The sequence below is a fragment of the Schistocerca piceifrons genome, chromosome 3 (genome assembly GCF_021461385.2).
Source record: "Schistocerca piceifrons isolate TAMUIC-IGC-003096 chromosome 3, iqSchPice1.1, whole genome shotgun sequence".
In the NCBI taxonomy this organism is placed as follows: domain Eukaryota; kingdom Metazoa; phylum Arthropoda; class Insecta; order Orthoptera; family Acrididae; genus Schistocerca; species Schistocerca piceifrons.
In genome coordinates, this window is record NC_060140.1 from 549,245,643 (window position 1) to 549,273,229 (window position 27,587).

A 27,587-nucleotide genomic window follows, 5' to 3' on the forward strand; every position below is an offset into this window, starting at 1 on the left:
GAATAAGACCTAGAAAAAAAATGAATTTTCCTACTATGTTACAGGAAGGGAAGAGAGAAGTACAGTAGTCAGCGTTTTATTTTACAGATGCGTCTTTGTCAAGACAGATCTGTAAAATAAAGTGCCAAAAATATGATCACGCACTCCTTTTCAGACTTTATGTCTTCAATTGATATGGAATCAATATTTGGAAACCTCAGGAAAACAAATTCAGATGACCGGATAGGGATTCAAACCGAGGCACTTCCAGACTAGAGTTCACTTCGCTCTGTCAATGGCCTTGCTAGTCAGTAGGCTGTGAGTCCGTACTGTTATCATTAACCCCACTAAATCCACAGTTATTGCGTACATAACAAATATTGTAGAAACAATGACGAAATGGTGACGTGCTGTACTATTATCTTTGCACTTTAATTTTAGTAACAAGTTCCTGTGGTGATGGTGCCTCGACAACGATTTAGTCATCGGAACATAATCCACAAGGAGAATAGAAGAATTTGTTGTCGAAACTCCTTGCGATACCGAGCAACAACCGTATTTCCGCTGGAAGTATATTATAGCTATAAGTTAGTAATATTCTTAATAATGAAACTCAGCAGTAATTGAAATTATTCTTGTGCCAGCAACAAAAAGAGAAAGTATACGACACTGTTCCCCTTTACCATATTTCCCGTCCGAGTAAGTTCGTAGACAAAATTTCCCTTCATATGACACCGCAGTATGGAACACAATACTGCCGCTTCTAAGGCACGCACTGCAGCGTCGTGTTGATGACGACTTACGTAACTGCACTCTGTAAGCACAGACCGATGTATGGACACTGCCGTGCAACAGTTTCTGCTGCACGTCTGCCAACATAAACGTGATGTAGTGGAGAGAATCTACAAGCCAAGAATTGTCACTGTTTTAACTTTTTCAAAAAATTAAGTCAGCGTTTCGTCAGGGTCAATAATCCACTGAAAGAAAAATATTCAACGCTCTACCTACACCATACATGGCGTCGCAGCTTGACATTGTTTTATTAAACGTCTTGTGTGCTGTTTGGGCGCTGTTACAAAATCACCTAAAGCTGCTAGCTTCACTGGCCAAAGAATAAAAAAATAAAAAATCAGGAAAGATTATTTCAGTCTTTTTTCCTTTTGCCTCGTTTATGTTCGGATCTCCGTGTACCAATATCATCACACTGCCCTTGGTACTTCACAGAGCCTCTTCCTGCAGTGCTATTTGCTTCAGTATACTTGTCTCTGGCATTCTCAGAACAAATTCTTTCCACTGAATTTTTTATTGGTAGCGCACAGTTATCTCCTTAAACAGTGGCTTCCAATTTTATCCATTCTGCTGTAGTGTTTTACCGACGTGGAATCACTGAGATAGGTGGAACAAGGCAATCGTGCTGCCGAGTACAGAGCTTCAAAAGCCCGTCCCGACTACCACTACTGTACGGTATCTCTCGCGTAGGGATCAAGAAAACAGAGAGATTAAGACATATGAAAAGGTATATGCCAGTTATTTGAACGGAATGGACAGTGTCTTGAAAGGAGGATATAAGATGAACATCAACAAAAGCAAAACGAGGAAAATGGAATGTAGTCGAATAAATCGGGTGATGCTGAGGGAATTAGATTAGGAAATGAGACGCTTATAGTAGTAAATGAGTTTTGATATTTGTGGAGCAAAATAACTGATGATGGTCGAAGTAGAGAGGATATAAAATGTGGACTGGCAATGGCAAGGAAAGCGTTTCTGAAGAAGAGAAATTTGTTAACATCGAGTATACATTTAAGTGTCAGGGAGTCGTTTCTGAAAGTATTTGGAGCGTGGCCATGTATGGAAGTCGTGCACGATAAATAGTTTGGACAAGACGAGAATAGACGCTTTCGAAATGTGGTGCTGCAGAAGAATGCTGAAGATTAGATAGGTAGGTCACGTAACTAACGAGGAGGTATTGAATAGAATTGGAGAGAAGAGAAATTTGTGGCACAACTTGACTAGAAGAAGGGATAGGTTGGTAGGGCATATTATGAGACAACAAGGGATCACCAATTTAGTATCGGAGGGCAGCGTGGAGAGTAAATATCGTAGAGGGAGACACTAAACAGATTCAGAAGGATGTAGGTTGCAGTAGGTACTGGGAGATGAAGAAGCTTGCACATGATAGAGTAGCATGGAGAGCTGCATTAAACCAGTCTCTGGACTGAAGACCACAACACAACAATATTAATACTGTGTACCCTTCGCCATCCAATGTACAGTACAGTAGCTCGAAATTGCTGTTCTGGTTTAATACAAGATATGTAAAAGTTACGTACGAGGCACATAAAGTTCTCACCCATGTGAAACGGTGAGAAAGGTCATCCTTTGAGATGACTTACATGGTCAAATAGCTTACCTTTCATGTGAATATCTGGTCTTTGTAGTTTTGTGGTAGGTAATCGAGAATAACTCGAAGTCTCTCGTCACCCGTGCTGATTTATCCCAGAAAATTTTTGCATTTCGATCAACTACAACAGGCGCCTACAGTCACTGTTTCTGTTCGGTATTCAAGGTGTGTGGAACTAACTTGGCACACACTTTTTTTCTTTTTCAATCCAATCTGGACAACGTCGAACACTTTATTTACAGATGCTTCTGAAGTGCGATTAGTGGCTCAACAACGTTGACACAGTACATACCAGAATGAAAAATGTTCAGCACAAAACATACGAATATGTCTTGGGCTGAGTTGGGATGTAAAAGAAGAGAACTAGCTTTTAGACTGATGTGGCAGTTTCAAAGGCAATTCACTCAAAACAGGGGCATATTCGCGCTTTTTTTGCTTGTTAGCATTAGCTCAAAAAATGGTTCAAATGACTCTTAGCACTATGGGACTTGACATCTGAGGTCATCAGTCGCCTAGAACTTAGAACTACTTAAACCGAACTAACCTAAGGACATCACACACATTCATGCCCGAGGCAGGATTCGAACCTGAGACCGTAGCAGCAGCGCAGTTCCGGACTGAAGCGCCTAGAACCGCTCGGCCACAGCGGCCGGCTGTTAGTATTAGTACCCATGTCATGTCATATATAGTGCATAGTGTCAAGCAATGTAACATGACATATGATGTCAGGTCGTATAACATGACACATGCCATCATGTCGTCCAAAATAGCATTTCTTAAGTCGTGCAATTGACCAACTTATTAAATTTTCAGATGCATGCATCCCCACTCTGGGATACTTCCTACTGTAGATGCATCCCACTCTCTACAAGCACATAATTATATTTGTGTCTATTTGTTCTTAGATCTCTCAACATAAACATAGTAGGAAGAGGATTTGTGGGAGAACTGTTCCCCTCAGAAAAAAAAAATCAAGTCCCAACCAAAAATGAAAACAATTGTTTTTGCGTTGTCCGCCCCCCCCTCCCCCTCTCTCCAGGAATAAATCCACCCCCAGAAATTTTTATCTCCGTAGAAAAACGTTTATAGCCACTACATGTATGCTCTTCACACTTCACTACGGCTGGCATATCTTCTGGATTTTGAGCACAGGATCAAGGCTTTTCGCCTATTATTTGCAAGATGCAGGTGTGCAAACACTTTGGAGCTAAGAGAGCTCACTGTGCTTGGTAAATTCAAACAGACACGCACAAGTTGTAAACACAGAAGAGGAGCGCGTAAAAAACTCACAAAAAATGTGTTTTTCGCATCTAAAATCCGAATGAAGCTAGATTTTTGAAAGCGAGTTATCAATGTTATTGTGAGAAGGCATTTTTCATTTATCTGGTTCATTTTAAACTGCTTCCGTGCATTCAGCTGACATAAGAACGAATTTTACATGCTACAGTTACCTTGTCTTTAAGCCATCGAATCTCGACAGCGGATGAAGATTATTAGATAAAAATTCATTTTACATTTATTCATTTAGCTACCTTCGCGCAAGATTAGAGCCGATTCGTACAAGTTTAAAATACAGAAGAGGAGCGCTTCAGAAACCTTCAAGAAAAAAGGTGTTTTTTCCATTTGTTTACGTAAAGTCCTAAAGGTGTACATACAGATATTGCCATGAGCTAAACATTAATTTGAGCCCAATAAAATTTTTCGCTAAAGGAATTAATCGATTCGGGCAATTTGTCTGGGAGCCAGCCCCGGTTCGTCTTTCAAACCTTGCTTAATATACTCTAACATAGCTACATTGAGACAAATGTCCGAATGGCTGTACAAAAAGCCGCTGATCCTGGTTACTAGGCTCAATCGAAAACTTTTTACCCCATGTTGCTCAAATAGGAACCGAGCACCACCAAGGGGGCCCCCTTTCCACCCGCAAAAAAAACGCGTTTCTGCACGTAGCCTTTTAGATAACTGTTACGGCACGTGCCTGCTCGAATGCACAGTTCTTGCTTACAGTTGGTAGTTCAAACTGCTACCGTGGTGACGTTTACACGCCAGGAATAAAATCACTCTCGAAACTTTTGGGCGAACGGAGTATTTGCAGATGTACATGCAGGTGTGCTCCAAAGCCTCTGCGTGTGAGCGCGTAGAACGGCACTGATGGGAGAAACGGATGGAGGGGGGGGGGGGGGGGGGGGAGAGGAGGTGGGAGTGTTTACTCGCTCGCTTCCCTAAGCTGCTGCGTGGCGGACACCTGCCCCTGCCTCCACCTGCTGGGCAATCGCGGCGAGGCCGGCCGGTTGGCTGCCCTGCTGATCGCGAATGCAGTGTCAGCCATTCGCTCGCTAAGGTCACGGCGACAGGCTGGAATCTTGCCCGTTTCCTACACTGACGCCTGGTTTAGGTTCTAAGCAGTTATTCTTCGACCAACTAATATCGTGTCACCATCAATGTTTACGATAAAACATAGCCGGCACCACGCCGTATGTCATATCAGTATAGTTATTTAACATTCCCAATATCGTAAACTGGGGCTCCTTTGGCCCCTTGTACGCAACTTTGCCCCACTAGCTGGAAAAAGCTGTAATTATTTTTCCGCTAAAATTAAATAAACCAAGGCGGTATGCATTTACATTAAGTGAAGAATGATCAAGAAGGTTAGAGTTCCTAGAAAAAAAGGCTGTGTTCGAAACACTGGACTAAATGTTGATAATCGATATTTTAACAGCTATTACGCCACAATACCTTCCGATTGGAAGGACCACATCAGTTACGTACGCTTTGGCCCGGGCCAAAGTAATCCCAAAACGAAGATGAAGTGGTACTACACTGATGGTGTCCAGCACCTCAAAATGTTGAAAGATAAATTAGCAGCTGGACAATATGCTACAGTTTTATAGGACGAAGAAGAATGTTCCAGAATTCGGGACGATGTTAGAGATGAGGGTGCTAAAGCGAACTGTATGGCAAAGACGAAGTCCAAATGCTAATGGTCAGAATAAAAAGTTAAACTATTTTGTTCCTGGGAGGAGTTGATAAGAAATATCAGTTCAACACAACAAAACGCGGCTACTGTTAAGTAACAGAGCTTCAGTAATTTGTGTAATAAGGCTTACATACGTACTGCAGAGTATCCTTAACATATACTATCTTTGCAAATAGTGTAACACGCAATAGTGTATCATGTAACTTGAAAATTAGTCTGTTGATGAAATGTACCGCATTTTTATATATACCACAATACTTTCTGAATGACGTAAAATATTTCCTGTCGTTACCATTAAACTTAAGTGTTTTATTTGTTCCTCATGCTCCCAAATGTCTATTCTACAGAAATTGATCGAGTTTACTTCGTCCCATCATTATAATATCAATTTTTCATGAAGAAATGGCTGGGTGGGTTAAAGTAGCCCCCAGTGCAGGTAACAGTGACCCACGTTATTTGTGATACCACAGCAACAGACATGACGTTTTTGTTTAGTAACTTATTCATGGTGGAAGTCTTAGACAATACTATCCTTCGCCTTTTTTCCCCAGATATAAAAAGGCAGGCAGAAATTGTGACAAAGTGATCCCGGTTTAAGGCACTAATAACTGCTTCATGCGTTTTCATTCTAAAAAGAAAATAGATGCTGTTTTCCTTTTGTGAGCGTTAATGCAGTCACGTCAGTAGCGAGAACAAACTGACGAGAAGAAATTTAGAAACTCAACCCACATGCGCTATATACACGCACTGAACTACCAACTTTTCCATTAAAAGATTAATTTTTATTGCTGCAGTTATGTGCCATTTATCTAGTTCTTTATTCTAGAAAAGCAGGTCTCATTTACCAAGTGATATGCGAGTGTCTGCACTGGTTGCAAGTACCGCAATTGTTATCTCACCAGGTCTATGCCGTGAGTAAACGCGCTGTTTTGCACAGACGGATTATTAGTTACCTCACAGCGTAGCATACGCTGATGTGGAACACGCCATCACCTTCCCCCCTCCTCCGCGCTCTCACCTACGTGGTCTACCTCTTCAAATTCCGGGAGTCATGCTTACAATACGTACGAACGCCAGCGATATGCCTCCAAATGCTCACGCTGCTATATTTGCTCGTGGAGCTGCATGTTCTACCCATTAAGTCGCTGCGCTCAGTTCTAACAAACGTCGTGATAAACGACACAGTTTCACCATAATAGCCTGTTCTACATTCCAACACTGGTAATACTGTCTTGTGATTAAAAATTCACTTGAGAGGCAGCTGTGACGTCCTCGACTATCAGATCTATGCTGCAACTCTTCTCTAGCGCCGACGCAGAAATCCAAATACCAATTTGTGAATAGAAGAGGAAAAAACTCCTAGCAGCTAAATCGCAGACCACTATTTTACAACATTTCTGGAATACACCGGTTTTCAGCCAGTGTATTGTACCTGAACGCAACTACTTCAATGGGAGCCGCAGCGATCATTCGTAATTAATATTTACGTTCAAATGTTTCTTTATACGAGTGCAAAACACCTGCAGCTTTGATATGACGATGACGCTGTTGATCACTTCATCTAAAAGCGGCAGAATTACTAATGCGCACAGTAGGAAATAATTTCCTATTTCATTGTGCTCTCATCAAGTCATAAGGGACCTTCTGTGTATCTTGCAAATACGATACAATTTAGATAGTGCAACACAGTCCACGAAGCAGTAAGATACGGTTGTTACAAAAAAAATTTGAATATTTGGGGGAAAAGTAGTGAAGGTGCTCTACCAATAACGCCCACTTCACATCTGGGGCTTTTGGACACGATCCACATAATGATAAAATACAAATTCCTTAAGCTAATCTGAGCTACAGACAATAACTCAGACGCATCGTGTGGCCGTAATTTTATACTGAGCTGACGTGCAGTCCGGCGGTTATTGCTTCGGCTGTGAAGAGAAACAAAAATTTCTTGATTACCGTGGTGTGTGTGTGAATGGAGTGGAACTGGAGCATCGTAAGACCGAGAGTTTCGGATTCTTGAAGGCCGACAACGAAGTACACTGAATTCCCAGAGAGGTGCTTCACTTTGCCAAAGTACGTGACACGCGCGCAGTAATCTGCACCTGGAACGCAAAGTGGTGCAGGCGCGCTAGTGTGCTGACCAGCCTCAACTCTTGTTACTGTGCGGAAACCCGCCGTATGTTTCAAGACGAAAAGAACGGTTCAAATGGCTCTGAGCACTATGGGACTTAACTTCTGTGGTCATCAGTCCCCTAGAACTTAGAACTACTTAAAACCTAACTAATCTAAGGACATCACACACATCCATGCCCGAGGCAGGATTCGAACCTGCGACCGCAGCAGTCGCGCGGTTCCGGACTCCGCGCCTAGAACCGTTTCAAGACGACCACGCGCTACGTCGCCCTACCTTGTCGTCACCTTTGTTCCAATGTGCGTCTGGGCGAACAGTTACTGCTTGAAGGACAGGCAACTGAGAATGACTACAGTAGCCGGGTTATGCCGTCAGAAAATAGACAAATAAAATGGCAACAGTTCTTTCTTAACTTTGAAACTACAGTGCTAGGTACGGTTCTATTCGAAGTTCTACGCTCTTTCCTTCTTCAGACGTGAAGACTGGTTGAGCCATCCTGTTAGAGGGATAACAACAGTTTAACGTGGAATCCAGACGATTAGGTCTATGAAACTGGGATTTTCTACAACCACGAGAAGAGGTGAAAGCCATGTGCCATTTATAGGTATGTTAACCTGTGTGCGTATGAAGGAGTTCGAGACGAGTGCAAGCACTAAAATCTTCTGGTTGCTAACCAGGTCAGTAAGCAGTGTTTACATTGTCTGGAAAGGTTGCTCGCATCCGTCGGTGAGGAGCTCATTCGAGACGGGGCGCAAGCTCCTATTTGGAATGGATGGACAAGAAAATCGGCCTTTTCCATTTCAAAGGAACAATCCCAACATTCGCCTTCAGCGGTGTAGCATAGTTACTGAAAACCTGCGTCGGGGGTGTGGGTGCTGGGTCGGGCCACAGGGGCGGGAGGGAGCGAAAGAGAGAAACAGAGAGAGAGAGAGAGAGAGAGAGAAAATAATATCTTTGTTAATAGAGCGGCTTTTTACCTCTCTTCGGGAGCTTCAGAAGTATTTCTTTGAAATCAATGTATAGAATTGCAAATGCACTCAAAACAATTCAGAATTTCTTTTCATTCGTCACAAATATAATTCTCCGGATTTGCTTCGCTGAGACGTATGTTCTTGATGTCCTCCTTACACTGCCCTTATAGTAATTAGGCCAACTGCTGTAAATCTCTAAATAAATTAACGTTCCTTTTCTCGATGTACAGGAAAAGAGAACATTAGTTACGGCCGTTGGACTACAACCTTATGTTTGATATCTACAATCTTCTTGTGGCGAGCCTGTGGCCCCTAGTTTTGATGTTAAGTGTATCGCTATTCTCATTTCTGCTACTAATTACTTTCGGCGTTATTTAATTTACACCAAGTCCATATTCCATGCTCACTGGACTATTCTGTTCGCATACTGCCGAGAAATAACCTTTGTAATAGTGAAGTTTTCCGAGGAATTGCTCTGAAAAATCTCTTCAGTTTAATTAAAAAGTACCAAGCGGTTTTGATGTGGTGTACTGGCTGAAATTAAAGGTTAGCGAACTTTTGCACATTTGTGTCAATTGTTTTCAAAGCTGTCGATTAAAGTTCAGCGGTTTAACAAGGAACTGCCATCGAGTTTATTAGACAACCTACGTAACATGAAATTGAAACGAATGTTGTTGTTGTTGTGGTCTTCAGTCCTGAGACTGGTTTGATGCAGCTCTCCATGCTACTCTATCCTGTGCAAGCTTTTTCGAATATTATAAAATTATTGTAGTGATAATTTTCTTTTTAGCCATCTGGTGTGCCCCTATATGGAGGTAGTGATTCTCGTAGCGGCGACAGCTGACCGTTTACTGCAGGCTCGTCCAATGAAATGGCGTCTGCCTATCACGACCATGCAGCGATCTGAAACTTTTATAGCTAATTAGTAAAATGAGTATGCGTAGAACTGAAATTTAGTCTCGTCAGCAATGGAGCGATGAAGGCATTTATTGGTCTTTCAATTCTTGAATCCAAATAATTCCATAGACAACTTTGGCGTTACTCTTCCTTCGCCTTTTTATTTCTTTCCACAATTTAAGATACAACTTAGTACAGAAATCATTCATCTCCTGACAGAAGTCAACTCAAACTTATCTCCATCAAAAACAAAATCAGTCTGATATCCGTATATCTAGTTAACCATAGAATAAATGTAAAGGATAAATATCGCACAGTAATAAGGGAACGTGGTTCTGGCTTGAGCAAACAATTTTTTTTTTTCCAATTCCACTACCCTTACTTGTTTCGGAGAAGTTTCTTCATCTTCGGTGGATTTTAGTTATTATCTCATTACATATCGGTGTTCACAACTCTGGCATTTGCAGCACAGCTGTAATTACTACCATCCAGTATGTCATTTTTTGCATATCTCGCTCTTTCGTGCTTCTGCAGGCTGTCTGAGTGCAGCTTTCGACACAAATATCGAAACAGTGTGTGTTAGGAAGCTCCATTAAAACATCCCGTAGAAGCAAGAAAACGAGAGAGCTACAAAAAATTACATACTGGAAGGAAATAATTATGGCTGAGCTGCAAACGCAATCCGACTTGTGAACACCAATATGTAATCATAAGATAGTACATAAAAACCCCTGAAGATGGAGCAACTTCTCCAAAACATGTATGACTGATAAAAGAAGAAAAATTTAGTTTGCTCAAGGTAGAATCGCATTTTCTTATTACATATTAGGAAGCAAAAGTGGACAAGGAAAGAGCTTCGATCACAATCAGTATAGTTCTGACGCTCATTGTCTGGTCAGCAACTAGCTTTACACTTCAACTTAGTTACTATGAATGTTCCGTATGACTATATACGGTAGCAGAGCTTGGTCACACAAGGGAAAAGGAGATGATATACTGCAACCCAGCAGTCCAGATAAAATGAAGACTTGGGCTGAAATGACGCAAGAGGAACTAACATCGTTGGGCGCAATAGTGAACAGTGTCACCTGAAATTTACAAACTAGCTGGTCTTCCGGCTTCATATCGTAAAGGGGCATAATCGGAAAGGCTAAACCAGTCTCTGTAGTCATTACGTTTCCTTAACTCCCAATACTCACACAGTACAACAAAGTAAAAAGCGTGTCACTGTCAGTCGGATACTCGAGCGTAACGATGGCTGAAAGTTTACGTTATTACCTGTCCCAAGCTGCTTCAATCACACAACGCATACGCTGAAGCACTTGCGCTCTCGAAGAGATGATTAATTCCAGGTCTCTTGTCAGAGTGGAAATATCTGTACATCTCTTGAAATGCTCAAGGGAAGTACGCAAACGGTGTACTTGAAGAGGAGTGGGAGCAGAGATCGATAGCATGAGTGCGTTCAGAATCGCTTTCGGCACCAACTTTCGTAAACGGTGATGCATGGTGGAAAGGATTTATAAACTGTAGAAGTAGCATTAGATGCTAGTACATTATCCGTGAAAAACAGATCGTAATATACGATACTGCAGTGCCTGCATTGCAATATCGTATTTATCCGCCGAAAGCAGACAAACGACTTTCAATTAAAATGTCTTCCCTGTACGGGAATATACATAACGGATGCATGACTGGAGACGCAGACAAATGGTTGACGACATATGGATGTTCCGGATCTGGCCGTGAAGCGTGCTCGGATAGCCTAATGGTAAGGCGACCTCTCGCGATAAACGCGAAATTCGGGTTCGAGTCCTGGTCCGGCACAAATTTTCACTGTCATTCCATGACAGAGCTGATGGCTGTCCATATTCGCAACTGCGAATACATCTCATGTGACGATTGTTATTGTAGACATTTCTTGTTTCTTATACGATTATCAGCACTTGCATGTTAAAAGGGACCCTTACCAGGCAGGGTTGACACACACACACACACACACACACACACACACACACACACACACACACACACACACAGAAAGAGAGAGAGAGAGAGAGAGAGAGAGAGAGAGAGAGAGAGAGAGAGAGAGAGAATTGTTTAGACCGCGCGAGAGTGTCACAGATGTTCAACAAACTCCACTGGCAGTGGCAGTGGCTACGAAGAGGCGTTGTGCATCACGGAGTGTTGCTGTTGAAATTCCGAGAGAGTACTTTCCAGCAAGAGTCGTGCAACATATTACTTACTCCCACATGTATCTCGTGAAATAACCACAACTAAAAAATCCGACAAATTAGAGCTAACACAGAAGCTTACTAAGAATCATTTTTTCCATTAGCCACACGCTAATGTAGCAGGAAAGGGAGACACAGATAATAGTTCCAGAAGCACTCCCCGCCACATTCCGTCAGTTGGCTCGCAGATTATTGATGCAGACACAACAGGATTCACACGGAATAGAGATGGCTGTACTTCACTAACGCGCTTCAGTAGTTGCAGAGAACTTCGTAACTATCGCTAACAATCTGAAAAACCCTCTCACAGATTTCATAGTTTAGAATGAGATCAGTATTCTTTCGACTTGTTAGTAATCAACAAAATGCAAACACGTTTAACGTTTTCTACTTTTATTATCAAACGGAAATCAAACAACTTCATCTATATTATAGCCGAGGTGTAATTTCCTCTTCTCACATACGCAAGAAACAATCTTCGGTCCATAATTTTTTTTTTATCTCCGAAGGGCCCTCGTGTACGCCCGCGAAATCGTGCTGAACAATGAAGTGGCAAATCGCGGAGCTGTCACTGTGGACGATGTGAGAGAATGCATCGGAGCAACTCCATGTCCAGCTGTTTGAGAAGACGCTGAGTTAAATTAGCGCATCAGAAAAATCGAGAACGTGCACTACACTATGTTTTCCACTGGTCCTGATAACCGACGAGAAGAAAAAAACTGCTTCAAAGACCAACTGTTGCCAAAACCTGCTAATGCTTCACTTTTATCGCCCGCACGCAGAACTCCGCATACTTTTTTTGCTCTTTTGTGTCACCAGTATTCTGCCGAGTATTATGCCGTCCGCCGCGGATTCCTGTCCGGTGCCAACTGCTTCATCTCTGAGTGGCACTTACGACTCAACGTCCGCAATTATTTGTTGGATATATATACCCTACATTTTACCCTCTACAGCTGCCTGTCGTAAGATGAATGTTACTCTCCGATCTCATTTAACACATTTCCTATTATTTTGTGCATTATTCTTGTCAGTGTGTTCCATGCATTCCTCTTCGACTTTGTGGAAAACACACGCTTCAATCCTCTTCGTTTTGCAATTTTCCCACAGTCCACGATTGACTACCATATAACGCTGTGCTCCAAACGTACTCAGAAATTTCTCCCTCAAATTAAGGTCTATGTTTAATACTAGTAGATTTCTTCTGACGATCCTGTGGTCTCTAATTCTGATAATCGAGTGATTTGCCGTTACAGAGGGCTAATTTTCTTTTTAGACAGGCTTGAGAGACACCTATTCGAACCTCGCCGTAGACCCAAGTATGTTTTTTCTTTTGTCTGGGTCAAGTCATGTGTGGTCTTCAGTATATAATGAACATGTAATCATCGTAGTCACAGACGCCCCGTGGCTAGAAGCATGGATGGAAGGCGTTAAAATGCGTCTTCACTATCGTTATGTTCCGCCTCTAGGGGGAGCCCGATCGTAAAGGAGATGTTTTAAGATATGCCAGGTGATTTTGCCAATTCCCCAGTCAGGGAACGGAAATCTCGTGAAAGCGAAGCAACAGTGAAAGCGCAGTTCGATCGCAGCAGCAGCCGCAACATGACTCTACGAGCAAGTACCACACATTGACGTTTACTCTTGCTGTCCGTGGTATTTGTTTTTGTTGTTAGTTTTCAATGCATCGTCGGTTGAGAGATCGCCGCAAATGGGTATTTGTTGTTACGAAACTGAGGTTGAGAAGGAACGGAGTGAGTCTCTTCCACTCATTCCTTCGAGACGAGGCAGAAACGCCGCAGGGAACAAAAAATGGTGAAACGACAGGAAATTGCAATTTGGGAAGAAAGACCACGATCGCTCCAAATACAAGCCGATATGGCCTCGATCTAAGGAACACGGCGAAGTCGCAAAACGTTGCTTCTTAAACTGTAAACCATTAAGCATCCTCCCCTGCCCCAAAAGTTTAACTCCAGAAACAATTTTTCCAACACCTATCTTACTGTAAACAAAAATATCAATGTGCACCCCATGAAGGAAGTAAAAAAAGGTGTGTAGACACTACATCGGTTATCAGTGTATGTAATAGTAGCTCCTTAATCATAAAGATGTAGTCGTGAGTAACGTAAATGGAAGAGTGATAGTGGGAAATTACAATTCACAAAAGAAAGACGTGGTTTATAAAACGCTTCTACAAAATATTTGGCATTACTGCGGGGAATGGGAAGGGGGGCGGGGGGTGTGGGCTGCAGATACTCTTTCCCTGAAGATGGAGAAGCAGAAGTGGTGAAAACCCGTACCCAAAGACCTTTCCCCAAGAAAAAAAAAATAAGTGGCCACTCCGAGTAAGTCAATTTATAAACTTCGGAGACAGTTAATTACAGGATACATTATTTCCATGATCATTTTGCGCTCAGAAGAGAAGACCCAGTGTACAGCTGAAGCGCCCACTGCCAGGTAACCTGCTGTGGTTTATGCAATATACAAAAATATGGCTTTTGAAGGTTTCATTGCTTCTGAAAATAACAGGAGTTCCAGGTACTGTTGATTTGAGAGAGAAATGCAATGGGATGAAAATGGGTAGCTGTGCGTAACGCTTCAAAAAGGTCTACGATCCTATTACTTAAGCAGTCATCGCAGTTTTTCCAACTGCTGACTCCCTTATCGTTGTTCATGTATAAAACCATTCGAGGGCACTGAAGAGATGTGTTTTGTTTACTATAATGGCAAATAAATTCAGTTTAAGTTAAAAAACTATTCACATGGCAGAACTACAGTCGCTAGAGGATCCCGTCCGAATGAAATAAAAAAAATTCCAACGTGTTTAACAACGCGATGATTAAATAAAGAGTGCAAAGTAGTTCACTCTAAACATGTAACCTTGCAAGGGAAACTACATGAAATGTATCGGAATTGAGGGTTTTGATGGATGACATAGCTTGAAAACTAATCAAGAAGGGGATTAAACTGTTATCGCTATTATAACTAAGTTGCATCCTCACGGAACACGGAAAACAATCTAAAAACAAACAATAGCAAGAATGTGAGAAATTCGATTTTTACAAAGAAACTACAACTACAATGACAATTCCGCTACTACCCATGAACTGCAAACCTCGTTTGCGGAAGGAAATGAATCAACAGGTGCGCTTGCAAATACTTATTGAAGAATGTCGTTTTATGTGAATGTCAACCATCCATTTCCGCTGAAATCACGCACATGTAGGATAAATAATATGTTAATAAAAATTTGAGAGATCAGACATTCATGGGTTATTTATAGGCACAGGAGCAAAAGTTTTAGCCAAATAAATAGATTCAAAAGTTGTCGAGTTGACGAGTAAAGAGCTGTTACTATTTACACATGCATACACAGTATGCAGTCTAGGTAAGTATTAAAAGATTATCCCCGTATTTGTTAAGTCAGAATTGTTTCAATTTCAAACACTGTTGTACACGTATCAACCATTTACACTGTAACCACGATCATTTCTAGAAATATAGTGAAGAGCTGAAGGTATGCGAACGTGCGCCAATGGTTAACTTGAGCTGTTATTTCTGAAAATTGAATTAAGATATGTCATATGCACTGTATGAGGCAGCACATGTACAACGAAGCCATAACTGCTACATGTATTTACTACAAAAAGGAAGTTTATCCAAGGTTACATTATGGGCAAACCAGCACATTACTGCCCTGTTCCAGAAGTGAAATAACAGTGCAATTTTTTCATTGCACCTGCAGTAACGAATATAGTTCTTTTAATTTACTGAGTGAATTAATATACTACAACAGTTACGTACAAACGGAATCAAGGTACTATTGTCCGCTAGAGTTAAGATTTAGAAGAAAAAAATTAACACGAAAATGTCACTTGAGGATTTACAGTACGTCCCAATTCATTTATAAATAACAGAGCGTTGGTTCGTGGAGATTACCTAATTTCCCCAACATTTAACCGTTATAATGTAGGCCAAATCGTCCGGCACACTATGAATCTTCCCGAACGATGCGATGTGTTACTTCGTATGCAAGATTTTATTCCTATAAAATGAATTATGATTACAAAAATTATTTTTGTCAGGCTGCACAAATACTGATTATTCAATCTGTGTTTTACAACTTAATTGCCGGCCGGCGATGACAAGCAGCGTGTGCTCAGTTACATAATTTATCGGAGTCATTGGGCCTACGTGACGACGGCAAGAACTGCGATGGCAGAACACACTTTCTACATTACTCCGTGTTTATTAATGAAGAAAAAGAAAACAGACCATTATACAACAAAAAATAATTGTTCTTAGCTTACCCCAACAATCGGACCTCTCAGACACAAGAATCACAGTCAGAAATACTAGTATTTTCTTCATTTTTGAGTGCTGTCTGCTGTTCCGGCACGTTGCTGAGCGGCAAATTCCCCTACCAACACACGCGACTGCGCAGACGAGCCAAAGATACTACAACACGCAGAGAAGCATACAGACGCTGTGAGCTTTGAGGAGAGCGCACCGCAGTAGTAGTATAAGTAGGTCTGCATCTGGCCGCTAGATGGCAACCGTGCCGCCGCAAGGTGCGCAGGAAAGAAATTGATTCGTCGAGAATGACTATTCGTATTTTAAAGGAAAACAGCGCACTACCTCAACTAGGAAGAATGAAATCAATGAGGAGCATCTAAATCTATACCGTAAAAATTACGTTTAATTTTAGTCCTAAAGGAAATTTAGTAAGTATTGATCAAAAGGAAAGTCGACTTGGATTCTACAAGTATTCATAGTCACTACTATCTACAAAATGGGCAATCTTCAAACATTTTATTTAATGATAGTATCAGAATTTGAAGGGAAAAATCATGTTTCTTAGCGATAGTTATTTTACTGCTATTTAGTGTACATCATCTGAACACATGTAAAACAGTTATAGATGTGAAATCATAGAATGTACCTTAGAAGGTCCATATGAAATGATGTACGAACCGCGCGTCCTAACCCGAAATACTAGGCAGCTGCTTTTAGTTACTGAATGGTGGTCACCCTGCAAATACATGTTTGAATAATCGATAGCGCCCACGTTTTGGTAGTGTTTGTTGTTAGTGATTATTATTTACATGGACTTGTATTTGTGTATGTTACTCTGTCCACCGCTGTTCGAGAGGTATGATTATCTATAACACTTTCTTAATTGTGATTTGCCATTTCTACGGCGCAACCTCTGTTGCAGCAATTTAAACTGCCCTTCAAAATAAGTATGGCACCTGTTGTTTTGACGTGCGTTGAGGTTAAGGTCGTGTTTTTATTGACATTTTTGTTGGGAACGGTAAATAATAAGAGCTAATATGTTGCAGAAGATACAAGATGTAATTGTTTTGTACTGAATATTTTATTGCCAAGCACACTTCTTTACATCGTTTTACTTTGCGGTCCTACTAATGCGCAAGGTTGACAGCCGACATTTCAGGTAACAGTGGGCGTGATTCTGCGTCAAGTTATTAATAAAAAATGCTTCTCTTGTGGAAGCGTTTTTGTTTTCTACGTTGCTTGCTCAGCGGATGGAAAAGAAGGGGTATAGGCTGCATGATTTTCGAATTTTCGTTCATAGACCACTGCTTTACGAGTGTCGTCACGTACCGTTCATCACCGAAGACGAATACTCGAAGTTGCGAATTTAGCATTCCTCGTGGACGCGTAAAACACGTCCATAACTGGATCATGAAAGCGGGTGGTTACTTTAGTAACGATCCCATTCCATCCCGTATGGCGTTCAGCTGCAGAAAAGACCGAAGAATCATCCTGGAGTTACCAGAACGAGGAAGACGGATGAAACGATTCACAAATGGTAAGTGACTTACTAAGTTTCTTAATAATGTTGCATGCTGTAGTATTTATAACTATACGACGAGAAACTCTCAATAAACATACGTTTTTGATGAGCTGTTTTTTTTTAATTTGACGAAAATGCTACTTAAGTTATTTGAAACATTAAGTATGTTATACAACCCATATGTGGAATTATTTTCTGTTTCATAATTACCAGCGTTTAATATCGTAAGCATCATGTTGATGCCATTTCAGACGAACCCAGTTTTTAATTTGCCGCCAGATTATTCCTTGAAGACTTTTCGGTGCGTACCGCCAGATGTCTCTCATATGCTGACGTGCCTGGCCTCTGCTGGCGGTAAGGCGCACTAGAGTCAGAGTGTGTGCCGTAATTTTTTGGGCTATCGATGTTAGCGCGGCTTTTGCGCTTACTAGACTCCACACCGAGTATGTAATCATATTTTCTACGTGCCTGCAATGATTATTTGCAGAGTTGGTCTCCTTTGCGCATCTGCTGGTTCATAAACCTCAGATACCCGTTACTTGCGAAGCTAGCAATGAAATCCCTCTGCACTTTCCCATTATTTATTGCGTTTTAATTTGTCGTAATCCAATACAGAGCTACGTCGTTAGATTATTATCTGACATTTTTCGGTGAAGATTTGCAGTTGACAACTGAAAACAATTATAAAAAGAATTATTGTTAATGAAGATTCTGTACTACAGTGCACATATCTACCAAAAAAGGATTTTTAAACATATTCTGTCCTTCTATTTGTAGTCTAAACGATACGGGAGAGTGAGACTCATATCTTTATTCTTTGCGTAATATCTCTACATGACACAAAGGAGAATAAGGCAGATTAAGGCATGACAAGTATTCGTATGTCATGAAATGGAGCGTTGGAGCCTTTTAAGCGGTATCAGTTGTCATAAATATGATAGTACTTGGATTTTAATCACGGATCAGCTCGCTAGAAGAAAATTAATGCGTCATAGTTATTTAATAACTACACTGTTCATAGCTATTATTGATTGCAGACGATGTTAACACCGACATTTCATCAAATTGCAATAGTGACTGAACAAATTTTTGTTGTACCGGTAGGCAACTTCTACTTTTAGGATGACATACCGTCGCTGTGGTTACGGCATTCACGCATAGCTGCAGCCAAAATAGCGGATGTTTCTCTTTCAGGTAAATTTGTTGACTGAACATATCTTTTACCAATAAGTGCAAACTCATAATCCGCCCATAGGCAGGTTACCGGTTGGATTACTCGCTTGTTAGCACACCGGTACTGTTTTTGTAATAGGGGACAGACTGATGGGATATAGCAGTTTTTTGATATATTTGGCATTTTTTGGTGGGGGTGGGGGAATCGTTTTTCAGATCATCAGAAAATTGTATTTCTTCATTCAGAAATACAAATAATTGCACGATTTCGTAAGTGCAAACTCATAATCCGCCCATAGGCAGGTTATCGGTTGGATTACTCGCTTGTTAGCACACCGGTACTGTTTTTGTAATAGGGGACAGACTGATGGGATATAGCAGTTTTTTAATATACTTGGCATTTTTTGGTGGGGGTGGGGGAATCGTTTTTCAGATCATCAGAAAATTGTCTTTCTTCATCCAGAAATACAAATAATTGCACGATTTCATAATCCGAAATTTAGTCTAGATTTACAGGGAGCAATTGTGGATCTATAAAAAGCTTACTACATGTTTCCTCTCTTTTTTTTGGAGAATAAATTTATTTTCAAGCTTTTAAACAATGCAAGATTCGAGAACTCTGCAAAACTGATTTATCATCACTTTGAGGTGCAAATGGTCAGCCAAGAATGGCAGATTAACGTCGTTCCATATTTATGGTCGGCCAGTGCATATCTTGCATATAACAGTAAAGGTCTGCAGGTAATGACAACGTAAAAGAGTAAAGAATAATTGATTTTCGTCGTTAGGTTCCCCAAACGCGTAAATAGCAATAATAAGCTTACGCTCTATTTATTTTAGTCAGTAACTGGTTGCAAATGCATACTGTACTTTGTAATCGTCAAAAATTATATTTGTGGCGAATGCATTGCGGAACATAGATATGCGTGGTAACGCAATTATCCCAAACTAAAAATACACTCGCGCACATGCCTTAGGCTTATTTATGCCATGATTATGATTAACTTAAGTTTCATCTGAAAGTTTATTAATGAAAAACCCTACTTTTCATCAGTACGAAAATGAAAACTAAGCTACGTTTTCTATTACTTAATCTTGGGATAGCGAAGAAATACATGAAGTAAACAGCCTTAAAAATCGACCATTTATCTGACACGTGAGGAAAATGTATTTAAAGTTCCAACATATTAGTTCAACGACTTCGTCATCCCGTCTAATAAACTTTCATATAAGACGGAATGTGATATCTTCGTTCCGATTTTTTACAAATTTAAATTTATTTTCCTCGTTTATGAGATGAATTGACGATTTTTAAGGCTGTGTGCTTTATGTATGTCTCACTATTCCAAGATAAAGTAACAGACAATGTAGCCCATTTGTCCTTTTCGAATTGATGAAACGTAGCGGTTTTTTTAAACTACGATGAATTGTTGACAACTTCATTACAGAGTAAAGGTACCGTAGGTTATTAGTACGCCCAGATGTCTACAAGAAGTAAGATCGTATTATTCAGCAAAATACTGTAGCGTTTGACTTTATGAATGAAATAAGAAATAACAAGTTACAGTTTTGATCCTTGCATTTCAGACTCATACGGGATGTAGTAGTTTGTTGTCGTTGTTGTGGTCTTCAGTCCTGAGACTGGTTTGATGCAGCTCTCCATGCTACTCTATCCTGTGCAAGATTCTTCATCTCCCAGTACCTACTGCAACCTACATCCTTCTGAATCTGCTTAGTGTATTCATCTCTTGGTCTCCCTCTACGATTTTTACCCTCCACGCTGCCCTCCAATGCTAAATGTGTGATCCCTTGATGCCTCAAAACATGTCCTACCAACCGATCCCTTCTTCTAGTCAAGTTGCGCCACAAACTTCTCTTCTCCCCAATCCTATTCAATACCTCCTCATTAGTTATGTGATCTACCCACCTTATCTTCAGCATTCTTCTGTAGCACCACATTTCGAAAGCTTCTATTCTCTTCTTGTCCATACTAGTTATCGTCCATGTTTCACTTCCATACATGGCTACACTCCATACAAATACTTTCAGAAACGACTTCCTGACACTTAAATCTATACTCGATGTTAACAAATTCCTCTTCTTCAGAAACGATTTCCTTGCCATTGCCAGTCTACATTTTATATCCTCTCTACTTCGACCTTCATCAGTTATTTTACTCCCTAAATAGCAAAACTCCTTTACTACTTTAAGTGTCTCATTTCCTAATCTAATTCCCTCAGCATCACCCGATTTAATTTGACTACATTCCATTATCCTCGTTTTGCTTTTGATGATGTTCATCTTATATCCTCCTTTCAAGACACTGTCCATTCCGTTCAACTGCTCTTCCAAGTCCTTTGCTGTCTCTGACAGAATTACAATGTCATCGGCGAACCTCAAAGTTTTTATTTCTTCTCCATGAATTTTAATACCTACTCCGAATTTTTCTTTTGTTTCCTTTACTGCTTGCTCAATATACAGATTGAATAACATCGGGGAGAGGCTACAACCCTGTCTCACTCCTTTCCCAACCACTGCTTCCCTTTCATGCCCCTCGACTCTTATAACTGCCATCTGGTTTCTGTACAAATTGTAAATAGCCTTTCGCTCCCTGTATTTTACCCCTGCCACCTTTAGAATGTGAAAGAGAGTATTCCAGTCAACATTGTCAAAAGCTTTCTCTAAGTCTACAAATGCTATAAACGTAGGTTTGCCTTTTCTTAATCTTTCTTCTAAGATAAGTCGTAAGGTTAGTATTGCCTCACGTGTTCCAACATTTCTACGGAATCCAAACTGATCTTCTCCGAGGTCCGCTTCTACCAGTTTTTCCATTCGTCTGTAAAGAATTCGCGTTAGTATTTTGCAGCTGTGACTTATTAAACTGATAGTTCGGTAATTTCCACATCTGCTAACACCTACTTTCTTTGGGATTGGAATTATTATATTCTTCTTGAAGTCTGAGGGTATTTCACCTGTCTCATACATCTTGCTCACCAGATGGTAGAGTTTTGTCAGGACTGGCTCTCCCAAGGCCATCAGTAGTTCCAATGGAATGTTGTCTACTCCCAGGGCCTTGTTTCGGCTCAGGTCTTTCAGTGCTCTGTCAAACTCTTCACGTAGTATTTTATCTCCCATTTCATTTTCATCTACATCCTCTTCCATTTCCATAATATTGTCCTAAGTACATCGCCCTTGTATAGACCCTCTATGTACTCCTTCCACCTTTCTGCCTTCCCTTCTTTGCTTAGAACTGGGTTGCCATCTGAGCTCTTGATATTCATACAAGTGGTTCTCTTCTCTCCAAAGGTCTCTTTAATTTTCCTGTAGGCAGTATCTATCTTACCCCTAGTGAGACAAGCCTCTACATCCTTACATTTGTCCTCTAGCCATCCCTGCTTAGCCATTTTGCACTTCCTGTCGATCTCATTTTTGAGACGTTTGTATTCCTTTTTGCCTGCTTCATTTACTGCATTTTTTAATTTTCTCCTTTCATCAATTAAAATCAATATTTCTTCTGTTACTCAAGGATTTCTATTAGCCCTCGTCTTTTTACCTACTTGATCGTCTGCTGCTTTCACTACTTCCTGTAGTAGTAAGAAACAGAAAAGTGAGCCCCCCCCCCCCCCCTCCGCCACAAGAGTTCGCCCCCTCCCTTCAGGCATAGGGGAGGGCATGTCCCCCCTTTTCACTCCCGCCAAAAGTAAATTCATTCCGTCTTTCCAACTTTTTGCACAATATTGTTCGTTTGTAGAACTCTAATTACAAAATGTTGAAGTTGTATCTGGCGGATATTTACAAACTTCTTTGAATACAAAGCCTGTTGAAAATCATAGGCAATCGAGGAAGCGGACATCACGAGAAATTGCCGTTATTGACTAGACAAAATGTATTGAATCTCAGAGTGTCTTTCTTATAATCTCAACTATAAAGAAAATTTGTTACATAATTTGTACAAGAAGGAGGCTGTTTTGGCACTGAAACAAATATTGTGGACGATGATGTCAATTTTGACGCTGTTGGAAAAGCAATAGGTGCCTCAAAATTGTACCGGCAAGCTGTCATTGTTATTCAAGACGGTGATCCTCTCGTGTTACGTAGCTCTTGCTCCAGACGACAAAGACATTATCTACATTCACATCCACATACATAATCCGCAAACCATCGTATGGTGCGTGGCTACTAGTCATTTCCTGTTCCACTAGCAAACAGAGTGAGGGAAAAACGACCGTCTATATGTCTACGTACGAATCCTAATTTATCTTACCTTATCTTCATGGTCCTTACGCGAAATGTACGTTGGCGGCAGCAAAACCGTTGTGCAGTCAGCTTCAGATGCCGATTTTCTAAATTTCATCAATAGTATTACCCGAAAAGAAGGTCGCCTTGCCTTCAGAGATTCCCATTTGAGTTTCCGAAGCATCTCGTGTTTAAACCCACCGGTAACATATCTAACAGCGCGCCTGTGAATTGCTTCTATGAGTTCCTCCAACCCGACCTGGTGCGAATCCCAAACACTCGAGCAGTACTCAAGAATAGGTCACACTAGTTCCTATATGCGATATCATTTACACATGAGCTACACTTTCCTAAAATTGACCATTCGCCTTCCCTGCTTCAAGCCTTCCATGTCGTTCCATTTATCGCTTTGCAACGTTCCTCCTAGATATTTAATCGTCAAGCAGCACGCTGCTAATACTATATTCGAACATTAAGGTTTTATTGTTCCTACTCATCTGCATTAAACTAAATTTTTCAACATTTAGAGCAAGCTCCCATTCTTTACAACAACTAGAAATTTTGTCTAAGTCATCTTGTATCAACTTACAGATACTCAACGACGACATCGTCTCGTACACCACAGCGTCATCAGCAAACAGCCACAGACTGCTGGTCACCCCAGATCATTTATTTATCTAGAGAATAAGAGCAGTCCCATCACACTTCTCTGTGACATTCCTGACAATAAATTCGTCTCAGATGAAGACTTACCGCCGAGGACATCGTGCTGGGTTCTACTGCTTTAGAAAAGAGAGCCACTCACATACCTGGGAACTTATTTCTTATGCTCGTATCTTCGTTAACAGTCTGCAGTGGGGCACAGTTTCCAACGCTTTTCGGGAATCTAGAAATATGAATTTCTCTGTTGCCATTCATCCATGGTTCGCAGGACATCACGTGAGAAAAGGGCAAGATGAGTTTCACACAAGCGATGCTGTCTTGATGAAGGAAGGTAAAAGCAGCTTCAGAACGTAGCGTTAGAACTCTAAAGATGTACGTAAATCCTCACTCGTCCACGACTGCAAGGAATCAGTGCCTGCGATAGCACTTCACTCGTATTTGGCAACGGGAAGTTGCAGGCTTTCCAACTATTGTACCCATCTCCGCATCTTCATAATATCCCAGGGATGTTCAATGAGGCCATTTCAGAAGCTGGAAAAAGTGCATTTCTCTACAAAAAAAAGAAAGCGTCCTGTTGATGAAAATGTTTTGATGTGCCTGTGGGGCAGCAAGCAATACTGTCGTACAGTCTCGTTTGCCACCTACTACTGACGCAGTACGATTCTGCTCCTGTCCAGGCGACAGCAGCGTCACCTGGCGAGGAATGACTGCTAGTCAGACACACGCACGGTGCATGTACATAGTATCAGTGAGAGTGTTGTCCGTGTGTAGAATAGGGAAGGCGCGCAATCTATCTGAGTTTGATCGAGGGCAGATTGTGATGGTCCGGAGGCTCGGCAAGCCCATTTCAGAAACTGCACGACTTATTAAGTGTTCGAGGAGTGCTCTGGAGAGTGTCTTCAACATGTGGTGAAACCACGTCCCGACGTCGTGGGTTTGGGCGGCCACACCTCATTACAGATTTCGGACGTCATAGACTGGGCAGACTGATAAAACAGGAAAGGCAGCGAACTGTGGCGGAACTAAAATTAGACTTTAATGCTGAACACGCTGCACAGAACACTCCTAACGGTGGGTCTCCGCAGCCGACGACCCATGCATGTGCCATGCTAACACCACGGCATCGATAACTACGACTGAAACGGGCACGTGACCATCGGCAGTTGACGCAGTGGCACAGAGTTGCATGGTCTGATAAATCCCGATACCTCCTTCATCATGCCGACGGGAGGGCGCGAATCCGTCGTGTTACGGGGGAACAGCTCCTTGACAACTGTGCTGCAGGGCAGAGACAAGCCGGCAGCGCCTCCATTATACTCTGGGGAACATTCACGTGGGCCTCCAAGGGTCCAGTGGAGCTCGTGCAAGGCGCGCCCCTTCATAGCGGTCATGTTTTACGACGGCAGTGCAATTTTTTCAACAAGATAATGCACCATGTCACAAGGCCAGGAACGTGATGGAGTGATTCGAGAACTATAGTGGCGATTTATAATTGATGTGCTGGCTACCCAGCTCGTCAGGTGTGAACTCGATCGAATACATCTGGGATGCGACTGAAGGTGGTGTCCGAGCTCATCGGCCTCTCTCCGGAATTTAAGGAAATTGGGTAACTTATGTGTGCAGATGTGGGACCATCTCCCTCCAGGGGCCAACCAAACCTTCACTCCTTACATGACACGACGTGTCGCCGCTGCCATCCGTGCCAGAGGTGGACACACAAGCTATTAGGTGGCTGGTCACAATGTTCTGGCTGATCAGTGCATCTACAAGTCCAACTATGGTTGAGAAACAGCTTGGGCCCCAGAATCTTGGGTTGGAGGGAATCACTCTCATTCCTCTCTCCAATTCATATGAAACACCACCAGCTTTAGACAAGATATTACTACTGATTTCAAGCGGCTGCATTCAACGTTGCGGAGGAAAATTCAAGTGCGTGAAGGATGACTTGTGCTGCACAACTACGTGTAGGTGTTGTTCATCTGATGATTGTAAACGTATTACAAAGACAGTAATTGTTGATTAAGACTACAGTAATTCTTAATTCCCAAGGTAAATGATTTTTATTCCGATATATATATTAGGATGCATAATACTCAACAGAAAACTGTGTGGCAGAATTGTTCTGAATCAGTTACTTTTTAAAGGGAATTTCTCTGTCTGTCGCTCTCTCTCTCTCTTTTTCTTTCTTTCTCTGTCTCATTCTCATTTTCCCTCTCTCTTTCTTCTCTCTCTCTCTCTCTCTCTCTCTCTCTCTCTCTCTCTGTCTTCGGATTTTAGAACTAATATTTATATGGTACATATATATTTCTAGTTGTATTAAAGGCAAGTAGTTGTGGAGAATCAGAAGACAGACTTAACTGAGTTACAACCGAAGTTTAAAATTATGCTAAACTCGTAGGCTAATTTTTTAATCTTCCAGATAGAATGTCTCGAAAACTAGTTAGCAAAAAATGAAACATTTATGATGAAATAATACAAAACATCCTTCGTTCAGTTTAACCTCAGATCAAATATTAAGCGAGTGATCGTATGTTGAATCCCACTATTTTGTCCATGTAACTTCCAATTAAGGCATTATGTGTCTCTCTTCTTCTGCGGTATATTGTCTTTCTATCGGTCCATGCCTTAACAAGCTCCTCGAGAGGCAATAGTGGGAGTTTGTGTACTTTTCCTTCAGTCTGTTTCTTTGTTTCTTTCGTCATCTGTGTCATAATTTCACTCCTTTCAAAATGACATAATTTTCAGAAGTCATTAGAAATCAATGTTTATTGTCAGAAAGAGAAATTTGGCAATTTATGAAACATCAAATGCCGAGCTACAGTCAAACAATGTGTCTGAAACTTCAGTAGATACAGAAAAACAATCAAGTTGTTAGTCTCCAACTTCTCTTTGTTTCTTGCCACAGCAGCAAGACCACAAAAGTGAGGTTATATAATTAAGAATACTTAAAAATAGGGTTCACGTTTTGTTGAGGTGAAAGGTGTCCAACCGGGAGTGTGTGTGTGATATGTGGAGAAAAACTTTTCACTGCAGGCATGATACCGAATAAACTGGTGTGGCATATTTTACCACACACAAACATATACAAGGAAAACGTTTTGACAATTTCAAAGAATATCTAAGGCAGAAGAATCAGCACTTTGTTTACTAAGAAATTTAAGGCCCAAGAAGCTAGTTATCTTGTAGTTGAAATTATTGCAAAAAAATATGTTACCTCTTTTAGCTGCAGAGAAAGCCACCATTCCAGTTTGCTGTGCTAATGTTTTGCCCTGAGTACGAATGTGACGCAAAGCAAATTCCCTTGGAAAAGGAACAACGAAACGAAAACTTAATTATTCCGCTCTGCTTTCTACATAGAGAAGCGCTCGTAGCAAAAACCATTAGCTGGCCACACACGAGAGTGTTTCCGCCACCGGCAAGAACCGCAGGTCAACTCTGTGGATATATCTGAGTGATCGATCTGAGGCGGCCGCGGTGGACGACCGGTTCTAGGCGCTTCAGTCCGGAAACGCGCGACTGCTACGGTCGCAGATTCGAATCCTGCCTCGGGCATTGATGTGTGTGATGCCCTTAGGTTACTTAGGTTTAAGTAGTTTTAAGTTCTAGGCGACTGATGACCTCAGATGTTAAGTCCCATAGTGCTCAGAGCCATTTGAACCATTTGATCGATCTGAGGCTCGTCGTTGTGCTGTAACGTACAGTATTCGCCCTTCGGATCTAGCTCTCCGATCTGCCAGCAGGCAAGGTCCGTTCGTGTGTGAGACGCAGATGAGCGGCTTTCCGCGGACCCAGTGCTGCCGTGCATGCTCGACAGGCCAGAGGCCACGGGCGACGGATTTCAGGAGTTGCGACTGTGTCTCACGGAAAGCACGTTGTACAGTGCGGTGATTCTTAGGCATTTTATGTAGTGTAGAACATCTCCGAGACAAAGTATGACGATGCTAGGAACAAAATTGTGCTGTCTTCCCTTTTTCGGCCTTTGTAAAGTAGGTCCTAAAGTAATTCATAAATATCTGTATAGTAATGGACATAACACAGTTGGGTAATACACTATGTGATCAAAAGTATCCGGACACCTCCAAAAACATACGTTTTTCATATGAGGTGCATTGTGCT

At 41.4% G+C, this 27,587-nt stretch overlaps 1 protein-coding gene across 1 annotated transcript in view; it reads right to left on the bottom strand.

The window, feature by feature from the left end:
• LOC124787696 (protein cueball) overlaps positions 1–16,054 on the bottom strand; it is a 155,802-nt gene extending 139,748 nt beyond the window's left edge. The window contains exon 1 of the mRNA XM_047254525.1: positions 15,892–16,054. Coding sequence (XP_047110481.1) covers positions 15,892–15,952 — 61 coding nt within the window. The 5' untranslated portion in view covers positions 15,953–16,054. The remainder of the gene's footprint in view (positions 1–15,891) is intronic.
• Positions 16,055–27,587: the final 11,533 nt, after the last annotated feature.